Here is an 11324-nt window from a genome sequence, read left to right as displayed (position 1 = left end):
TGGACCCCTGCAAGGGATGAGCTGATCAACCATTTTTCCATGATCGGACACCTGAGTGATGAGATGTTGTACAATTGATTTTCTAACATTGACATTGAAAATAAAAAGTTTCCTCATGCAAGTTTTACTTTTTTGAGCTGTATTGTACAAGTTGGACCCCTAGCCTATAAAAGTATAAAAATATCACTGAAGTCTAAGACTTTAAAGTTTATTTGCTCAACAGTACTAGTGTCCCAAGGGCTGAAACGATATCAGGACGTAACAGCAGGTCTTACATGTTTTCACGACAGCTCAGCAGTGTGGCCTTTGACATCAGGGACTCTCACTTGGCAGAACAGTCCAGGAAAGACGGAAACGACAACTCTCCGAACAACAGGGCCGTCGCTGACAAACCCTCTGCCCAGGAGGTCCTGCCTGTCCCCTCACTGACAGATCTGCTCTGTTACTCCTACTGTTACATCGGGGTGTACACTGGTAGGATTTATTTTGAATACAAAATACAAGTACACATCATACAAAAACATACAGTAGCAGCCATTATCAGCTGATCATGAAATGATGTATGATTTACATTACATTTCTAAAAAGCTCCACTTGGTAAGACTTAATGTAGCATTAAGCGAGGTGAACTGCCTTCATCATCTAAAACTCAGATGGTGGCTGTATACTTTAAATTAGATTTCCAAGAATACATGTAGAGGTCTTTTACATGTATTCTGAATCATATGATTGAATGTGTAAAAACTTTAGCCATATTTGTTGTAGTTTCTATACTGCTGCATACATGTAGCAAAATTCCTACAAAGTGTTTTAGAAGGAAGGGCCTTCCTCTACATATGTATGTTCTATCCATATATAAAATCAGGTTTTTGTGCTCTAATTTTTTTTAGGCATGAACTTATTAACACTATAATGTTTTCAAGATTGGTGACAAAAAATGTTTTGTTGCTGTATATTAAGCCATAGACTGATCCTTTACATAATAGTTTTAAAAAATAATGAATGCTCATTTTTTTCTAAACTACTTGCCAAAAGCATTGTTTTCCTTTACCCTGACAGGTCCATTCTACAAGTACAGAACGTACCACGACTTCATCCACCAGGAGAAACCCTCCTCCATCCCTCTCCTCCAACCTCTGCTGGATCGCGCCAAGTGGGCGCCTCTGACGGGGGGTGTGTTTCTCCTGGCGTCTCGGTACTTTCCCATCGCGTACGCGCACACCGAGGATTTCTACGCCACGTCCGGTGTCCTGTACCGCCTCTGGTACATGGTCGGGATGTTTCTCGTGTTTCGCATGAGGATGTACTCTGCTTGGATCCTTGCAGGTTGGTGGTTCCTTCTTTGTTGAGCTAAATGTAAAATGTAGGTTACAATGTATACCAGCTCAGTTACATGTTAGTGCTGTGTAACTAAATCCCCGTTCAGGTCTAGGACTAGATTTCGGACTTGTAAGTCTAAATATTATATAAACCCATACAGAAGGGACTTCTCAGTTAACATTTCCCAGTGAAAAATGGGGCATCTTTACCGCAAAATTTTGTAGGTAGCACTGTTACAGCACTACCTGGGTTTAGAAGCAAGATATGTTGTTTGCGGGGCACGTCTGGGCAAAACTGTGGCCACATAATTTACGTCCGGCGTCCTGTACCGCCTCTGGTACATGGTCGGGATGTTTCTCGTGTTTCGCATGAGGATGTACTCTGCTTGGATACTCGCAGGTGGGTGGTTCCTTCTTTGTTGGGCTATTGCACTCATTTTCGATCATGGAGAAACCAGCCATTTTGCCTCGAGTGCTGGATGATGTTTTTGTTCGATGTAATTTGTTCCATGTGCCACTCTTCCCAAATGCATTTATAACGTTACAGCATTTGACATTAGAACATCTTGACTTGGAAACCATTTATGCTATACGTCATGTTGTGAGGTGACCCTCTTCAAGGAGACCACCTGTCCAAGGTGGCCACTTTTCTTTGGTCCCCTGGGTTGCCAGCTTGGACAGATCGGACTGTACATGTATTTGCACTTTTAACAGGCCATTCACAGATCAATATTGCATTTGTGCTATTGTATTCCAGAATGCTCCTGTATCACAGCTGGTCTGGGGGCCTATCAGGAGAGCAGGAAACCCAAGTGTGGTCAGGGACCAACCAACGGGGGGACACTGTAAGTTATAGAACTGCAACTTTGGGCTTATAAATACTGTCTGTCTGTGTGTGTTTCCGCAACTTTGTGGTCAGCATAACTTCAGAACGCCTGTATGGATTGTGATGATATGATTGTGATGATATGTGGTATGTTGGTAAGTATTAGGAAGACAAAGGTCAAGGTCAAATATTGGCCTCCTAGGTATCTCAAAATTAAACTACACTAAATGCGTGTACAAACTTACTATTGGCTATTTGTAGAGTATTTGCTCAACCTTCTTAGCAGCACACTTTTTTCCTGAATGTTGCTAAATTGACTTTGTTACAGTGAACCTGGCAACAAATCGCCACAAGAGACTGGCTACAGCTTCGAGACAATAAAGAACGTGGACGTCTACTGGGTGGAGCTCGGCACAACGATTCGCAGCGGTATGAAGCACTGGAACATGACAGTTCAATACTGGATGGCAGAGTACATCTACAGGCGCGTTCCTTATAAGAACTTCAGGTAACACCTTAACACCTATCATGAAGGTTCATCTGTTGGTAGTTACATGTTTAGAGTTAAAACTTTAGATCCAACACAAAAAGTTCTCTCACCTAGAGCTTTTGACCAGTCACTCTGGTCTTCCTCAGTAAACTGACCCAGTGAGACTTGTGACGTCAACACTGGGTCAAAGGTATCTGATAGTGGTAGATGATGTTGACCCCCGTCGCGGTTAAGTGAAGGGTGATCGGCCCTGATGTCACACTTCAAAGAAGTCACGTGACAAGCCTTACTGGGTCAGTTTACTGAGGAAGACCAGAGTGACTGGTCAAACCTTCTAGGTGAGAGACCTTCTTTGTGTTGGATCTAAAGTTTTAACTCTAAACCTTAAGTTACCTTCTAACACACTCAACTGGTTAACACACCTGGCCTGGCCCGATCTTGAGATTTTAGAGTACATGTTAGGTTATACTACTACTACTACTACATTATCAACTGTACTTCTTGCTCTAATATACTAATTTTTCCATGGAGTCCTTTTTATCTGTTGTCATTCTTTTGGATGGAAACTTAAAAAGACAAACTGAAATGTGGATTAGTAGTTCAGTCTTCTTTTTATCTAATGTTGTTCTCTGGCTCAGACATATTGTTTCTCACAATCTCAGTTCTTCTATATTTTGGTAAATTTTTAATTTTTCCTCTGTTTTGTCCATTGATTCTTTTATCTTCCTGATGTTACGAATCCTCATTACTCCTTCTTGAGAATTCAATCGATCTATCAATATTGAGTTAGGTTTCCATGGGTGCATAATAATTTAAATCTTACTAATTACTGATACTTGTGCTTTTAAACTTTATAAATATTAAACCATATGTTAGACATGACTGTACTAATATATACTGTAAGAAGTGTGATAACAGTTAATTATGCAATGCTTGGAGAGAGACATAATTACAAGAGTTTAGTGTACGACGATGTATAACAGTTAACACTCACCCAACGTGATCAGCATGGATAGCCACCTCTCACACTGCATGTACAGCCATGCCCACTGGCCAGGACATGCAGCAAAACTTACAGTCACTTGTGCTAACCCCTGTCTTATGTTGCATGTGGGCTCTAGCCAGCACCAGGTTTTCCGTCAATTACCGGATTTTTCAAAACCAATCCGTCAACCTTAGTCTGTGTAACACAAACTCTGCCATCTGCGGCTTTTGGCCGGCAACTGTAAAGCAATTTAATCAGGCTACGTCAACCTTAACAGACAAAATTAACAAAAATCTTTGGTAAAAATATGAAAACATCTGAAGGACCACCAACAACCACACTCTCAACACCATGATTTGCCTCTCAAAATGTGGGAAATTGCGTTTCTGTAGGCTTGAAAATTTAAAATTGCCTATCGGAACGTGCGTCCAAACCCTCCTAGATTGCGAGCGCCTTTGGGGCTCCCCTTCAAAAATCCGGAGCTGGCCAGAGCCCTGCGTTGCATGTGTTTTATCTTTCGTTCGACGTTCTCTCCGCGTCTTTGTTTGCAATTTTTAGTTCGGTTTGTCGTGACCTCCCCTGTGTGTTTTTGTTCCCCGTACCGCCCCCCTCCCCCCTCCTCCCCAGGTTTCCTGTGGTGTTTGTTGCATCGGCGTACTGGCACGGTATACACGGCGGATACTACCTCTTTTTCCTCTCCTGTGCGTTGATGCAAGCCACCGAGATCAAGTGCGATGCGGCCTTCAAGTCCAGACTTACGCCCGGATCCACTGCTGCAAACGTTTATGGATTCGTAAGCTGGTTGCTGAAGTATCGTGCGGGGGAATACTACACCATGGCCTTCCTCCTGCTGACACTCTCCGATGGACTCAGGTGTTGGAAGTCGGTGTACTTCTATACCCACATTCTGCATGTCTTCCTACTGGCCATTGCTCATGTAGTTGGTGGGCACCGGAGAACAAACAAGGAAAAAATCAAGTAATCAAAATTATTGATGATGTATTATAGTTAAAATTTATTGCACGACAATTGTACAGTATATTAAATGTAGCTAATACATTCATACCGAAAATAACTATGTTGAGTTGCGTCCAATTACATTGTGTAATGTGCAATGGTTTTGAACATGTTTTTACAAGTTTTCCTCACTCAGTTGCACGTTGATTGTACATAATTTTGACCACTAGCTAATTACAAGGTTTTATCAATATTGATAAGGTTAAAACAGGAAGTTACACAGAGAATAAAGAATATTGATATTATATTATTCACTGTAGGTAGGGTCAGTGTTCCAGCCAGATAATTTTTCCATCCTTACAAATTTGATGGGAAAATCTGGAAATCTTAACATTCTGAAACGCTTTTTTTTCCGCATATGGTGGGGCAAATTTTGCAGGTAGACTAACTCTAGTTTAATGACATATCATTATGTTTACATGCTGATTTTTGCCTGTCAAAATTCAGAAATGATGCATGGTGCATGGATGCTGGCTAGGACACTGGATACTAGGTATACTGAGATGAAAAATACATTGCCTTACAGGTACATTTTTGTACAGTGGAATAAACAAAGCACAGAAATAAGATACAATATGTAATTACTAGCTGAGTGTAGATAGAACTTGATAGTAAACGTTTAAATTTGATTGCTGCATCTGAGATTTTTATGTACTAGGTGATCTTTAACCAAAATTGTTTATATTATTTAACAGCCATCATTTTCTGCTACAACTGTAAGGCCTTTGGTCTTGACAAGTTTTCACAGTAAGGCCACTTGAATTTTTTGGGTTGGTTCTGGGAAGGTAAAACTTAAGTAAGAAGTCAAGACAAAAAAATAGAGAGCTTGGAGAAAATCGTTACTGTAACTTCTGCAGTCAAAGAACCAGTAATTCAGCACCATGGACAGGTAGTTATACTATGTAACTGGGAAACTGTGGTCCAGAAGACACAATCAATGTTCTCTTCAACCTCATGTTTTCATTTTGATCTAAGGTATATAATCTTATTATTTCAATCTGAGAACCAACAAAATTGAATTTGTGTGGCCAAAAGTGTAAGATATATATGAAATGTTTGATAAATAACATTAGAATGATGTACTAGTAACTTTAATTTTTATACTTTTGCGATGTTATGAAATTAAAAGAATGTGAAGAAAAAGTGTTAAACTTTACAGTATAGAGGTTTCTTAATTATGTGGCAGATTTGATGAAGTTAAGCTGACACAGGAAATGTTGCAAGGATTTCAGCTGTTCCAGGAATTTTCTGTCAGGATCAGGTGATGGATTCTCCATTCTTTGCCAGTCAAACTCTATGACGATGCTTGTGAGAAAATGCATTCTGATCTGTACTTACTAATAGTGAGAAAATGCACACCGATCACTACTGAATATTAACTACACTTGCCAGGTACCTTTTTGCCAGCAGACCACACTCTGATAATCTTGTATTGTTCTCTATAAAATCTTTCTCTATTAAGTGAAAAGCATGAAAGCATGCTCCCCTTCCCTCGCAATTGAAAATGCCTTTCACCATCAGATATTGCTATACCTCTATAGGCATGTTTGAAATTAATATTAAGATGCTTTCACCAAATGCATTATACCTTATATTTCTGCATTTGAGTAAGGATGTTTAAATTTTAAAGCTGCAAAGCTTTTCTACAATGCCATGGTTGTTATAATTTTATGATGCATTTGATAATCTTTCTCTGCATTTGAGATCTAAACTTGCTGCCTTAATTGTTTGAATCATTTTGAATTTGTTTGCCTGCTTGAACTTGGCTGCATTACAAGCACTTGCTTGAATTGAAACTGACTTTTTATACCTTCATTCAACAACAGCAAGCATTAATTAATTTTGCTTTCAAAAAATCATCAGAATTCGAGATATCCATTATTTATTAATATAACAAACATTGTCAAGTGATGTCCACCTAAGACTGAGACCTGTAATTCATACTAATCTATTTGAAATAAAGAAAGTACCCTTATAACTCAGTTTTCCTTTACTATCCAAAACTTACATGTTATTTTGTAGCCTGTCAGAGTGTCAGCCTTGTTAGCTTTCCTCCTCAAGCGGGGAGCGGATCTTTGGGAGCGGACGAAAGCTAACAAGGCTGACACTCAGGCTAGTTACTTTGGGTTCTGGAGCCAAATATTATCAGACTGAGGCGTATTTCAAATGCTTGCTGTTGTTGGCTGCAGTGATGAGTGTTCACCTGACGAATTGTGTGATATCTGCCACATGTTTTTCAGGGTGGCCACTACAATGCTGCTCAGTGCCTACTGGCATGGTCTCCACCCAGGCTACTACCTTAGCCTAATGACCATCCCCCTCTCCCTCTGGGTCGAGACAGAAGCTAGCACCGCGTTCCGCGCACGGCTGGGCATTCGCGGCCAGCGAATGTGGGACTGGGTTCACTGCTTCTTGAAGATGCGAGCATATGACTACATGTCGGTGGGATTCTTGCTGTTGTCCTTCGAGGCCACCATTAAGTATTGGCACTCTATATGCTATGTCTACTATGTTTTGTGCGCTGTGATTCTTGCCCTATCCTTCTGTGCCAAAAAGAGTGGCTTGAGCTGCAATGTTGTTAGCAAGAATGATTGAACAGCTATGAAAATAACAACAATGTGAGGATAATGATTTAAGCAGTTCTTCTATACTATTGTTTTTACATGTTTGTACATGACATTGTATCATTGTGACTTGTAGCCTCCAGAATATTGTAGGTTCACTACGTAATTTGGTCATTTTTTTGGCGGGAACTTGTACATAAAAATTATATGTGAATACAGAATAGTTGGTTTGACTATAATTGTAGAATTTTAAAATCAAAATAATTACTTATTATCATTTCATTAAATGTAATAACATGTAGATTTGTTGTCAATATGTAATCTCATTCAACAAGATGATTGAAAATGATAGAAAACACTTGGACATGATATACATATCAAGAAGCAAAATGTATGTGGAGGCAAGAAAAGTGGACTTTCTTTGCTTGACCGTTTCTCCCTCATTTGTAGCAGTGACAATATTGCAGTAATGTGTGACCTTATTACAGTGCACATATCTGTGCATCTCTGTGATCCATGAAACTATCTCATCAAGGCTCCATTTCTCCTGCCTAATATACATTGTACAATGTACTCTTACCAGTACTTGTACACAATATATACTGTCAGTAGTATATATAGGATACATGGTTTCTATGGTAAGAATCTTGGGACAATTTAATGTCTGATATAATATTGCCTCCTTCAGACACTACCAAGTTTTTCCATAGGTTTGTTGAATCATAGGGATGTAAAATAATATATGATTGTCTATTTAGTGAGACTTAAGTTAAACCAAAAATCTATATTGATATTGAGAGATGTTTAATATGGAATTAAAATTACACTGTGTGTGTAGTCCATGGTAACTCTTGTCTTGTAAAACTGTGCAATATGTGACTGTGTTGCTGCTAGACTTAATATACAAGACTGGGAAATGATAAATAAAATTGATGAATTTCATAACTGTTTTTAACAGGAGTTCAAAACTTGAAGTAAATATTGTACAAGAATACTGACATTGTCATGTTATTGTTGTACTCCAACATGGATGCCAGATATTAGTTTCCGCGATAGTCTATTTTAGGAACTATGTAGAAATCAGGAATTGAAACTGAGTACTGGAGAAAATGAGATGAACCAATAGAATATAAAAAAATGATATATTTTGTGGTTGCAAAGTGGAGAAATATTGTAACGTTGTGTTGTTGTTTTAATGTGAAAAATGCGATGTACATGTCATTGAACTGTGTGCATTAAAGATTTTGTTTGTCAAAGAAAATGAAAAAAGGGCCTACGTGCTGATATTTTTGTGGCGTGTTGTAACATTTTGGAGTGACAGATTAAAATGCCTAATTAGAGCAAAATGCTGTTAAAGTACTGGTTTCACTTATTTGTGTGAACAAAGGAATTCCACGGTGAACACAGTTTATTTACACTTATTAAACCCTGTTTCTAAGTACATGGACCAGCGTAGATTAGGTGCAGGTAGACATCAGAAATTCCTGCACAGCTCCAACAGTGTATTTGCACTGTGTTAATATACGCCTGTGTGGCAAACTACAATCATGAAACATTTTTTTTACCTTGACAGCCGTTAGCATCTTCCATCAGCACGAAGCCCTGTCGGCAGAAGCACCTGTAGCTCCCGGGGACGTTGGTGCAGATCTGGTCACACCGGCCGTTCTCTGTCGCACATTCGTCAGGCTCTGCAAAGACATTACATGTATATTACAGAGGCAAATTCAAGATCTGAAACACCTACAGGTGTTACCTCTACAATTTTACAAGTTAAAATTTTTACAAGTTAAAATTTCCTACTGAATGCCCAAACTGTCTACATGCACCACGAAGACGGCCTCATTAACCAGTAAGGGTACCTAATGGCCTGGATTCAGGTGAATATTCAGGTGAATATAAAATTTCTTATCCAAAAGTCGAGTTAAATATTAACCCTGGGCGGGATGCACCATGTGAGGTTTGGTCCAGTATAAAATAGATGTAGATGTCTAAGGATTCCATATCAGGGCAAAAACAGTGAATTAGATATTAAATAACTCTTGAATTAGACTCACCAGTCTCCTTCTGGCCGACTAGAGGCAGACTTTCCTGGTGAACTCCGATGGTGATGATCTCCACCTTGTACATCACAGTGGGCTGGAGGCCATCAATGAGAGCAGAGCTCTCTCCTGGATCATGCTATTGTCTCGCCAAAATTGTTATCCTTTTTCTACATGATTGTACAGCTTAGCATAGTACAAAAGTAGTAAAAAAAAACACAACAAAACAAAGCATTACAACCTTAAAGTCATCCACAACTTATTACATACTTTATTTAAAAATATGTTCCTGAAAACAAGATAATTACTGTGTTGAATTGCACCTCCAAAATAAAAATGGCATATTTTATTAACATCTGAATCTCAGAAAGTTAGAAAAAAATTAAACTGAAATACATGTAATCTAAAAAATTAAACATGTAAACATGTTGGTCCATTCAACCCAGTCACTTTCTAATTATACCTGTTGCTTAGATTGCTTCAAAAATATTTTCATTGACCTAGAATTAAAAACACACCAACATTTACCATATGATGATAGCTAAACGAATACAAAATATGAAAATATTAGAATCAATTAATGTTAGACATTCAGGTAGAGGACTAAATACAAACTAAATCAAGAGCCTGAATGTTTCAGATACCTCGACTACCTTTCATCATACGTCAAATACCATCTAAAACGTCTATGAGTCTATCCAGTTGCTTGATTTTGTATTACATAAAGTATTAGTGACTCCAGGAAAACTAAATGTAACAATGTCTTGTCATTGACTTGGCCTACACATTTCAAAGTAGTCTAACATCTGTGTCCATAATATCACCAGGGTCCATAATATCACCACCTTGAGAAACAGTGTGCTGAAAGATATTTTTACTGCAACATACTTTTGGTATGCACTCCTTCACACATCAAATGTACATACCTAGGGTATGTTGCAGTAAAAATATCTTTAAGCACACTATTTCTCAAGGTGGCGATATTATGGACTATGGTGATATCATGGACACAGATGTTACATCCTTACATCATATCATACCATACTTTGCAATCTAATAGCTGCATGAAATTTGTAATTATAATAATAGGTGACCAGCACTTAATTCGTATTTTGGATGGCCTTGACAGTACTGAGGTATTCAAATCAAAGGTGTTTGGAGTTTGTAGGATAATCTCAATGAAAATTTGCAACGATGGACAAGTTTTTTTCTCTGATGCAGTATAAAAAACAAAATTACCAATCATGTATTACCATTCAGATATCAATAATTATAATAATAATAACATTACATCTGCTAACAATACATCATGATCAGAGATAGTTTCAGTATCATACAGGTGGCCATAATTCAACTCATGACACTTTGTTAAAATCCAATCTTACCTGCAGAAATACAATGTAAAATCAATAATTCATTAGTCTACTGACAGTCAAAAAATAATTGTAATTAATTTCTAAAATTGACCAGACAACAACCACCTTGTTACAATCATTTGCCCTCAGTTGGGTAACATGTACACTAAGTCTCCATCAGACTCCTTTGCAGGCTGAATAAATAGTACAAATCGGCCTAAAAAGAATGTACCGGTAGCTGGCCAGGGGAGTTGGCCAGCTATAGAGGGTCTAGTTTGCCTGCATAGATTTCCACTATTTGTTCAGCCTGCAAAGGAGTCTAGTGGAGACTATGGAAAGTTGCTTTTACACCCATACTGCAGACATTGTGGTTCTCATACAATGTAACATCTGTGTCCATAATATCACCAGGGTCCATAATATCGCCACCTTGAGAAATAGTGTGCTTAAAGATATTTTTACTGCAACATACCCTAGGTGTAAGTATGTTGCAGTAAAAATATCTTTAAGCACACTGTTTCTCAAGGTGGTGATATTATGGACCCTGGTGATATTATGGACACAGATGTTACATGTACATGTAACTGACACAATTTACCAGTGCTGTATAATTTGACAGATCGGCACATTTAAGGCATTCATTGACAGAAGCAGCTTCACAATATTGTCTTCTTTCTGCTTTTTTCTGCTACACATACAAGCCACATTGTTCTTCCATTTTTGTTCTCG

The 11324-nt window shown here is 38.4% G+C and overlaps 1 protein-coding gene across 1 annotated transcript in view; it reads left to right on the top strand.

Annotated features, from left to right (window-relative positions):
• LOC109462725 (lysophospholipid acyltransferase 7-like) overlaps positions 1-7271 on the top strand; it is a 9128-nt gene extending 1857 nt beyond the window's left edge. The window contains exons 4-8 of the mRNA XM_019759283.1: positions 291-474; positions 1060-1326; positions 2077-2164; positions 2474-2653; positions 6878-7271. Coding sequence (XP_019614842.1) covers positions 291-474; positions 1060-1326; positions 2077-2164; positions 2474-2653; positions 6878-7232 — 1074 coding nt within the window. The 3' untranslated portion in view covers positions 7233-7271. The remainder of the gene's footprint in view (positions 1-290; positions 475-1059; positions 1327-2076; positions 2165-2473; positions 2654-6877) is intronic.
• Positions 7272-11324: the final 4053 nt, after the last annotated feature.

The sequence above is a fragment of the Branchiostoma belcheri genome, unplaced genomic scaffold (assembly GCF_001625305.1).
Source record: "Branchiostoma belcheri isolate BF01 breed outbred unplaced genomic scaffold, Haploidv18h27 scaffold12, whole genome shotgun sequence".
NCBI lineage: Eukaryota > Metazoa > Chordata > Leptocardii > Amphioxiformes > Branchiostomatidae > Branchiostoma > Branchiostoma belcheri.
This window is presented reverse-complemented; position numbering and strand designations above follow the sequence as displayed.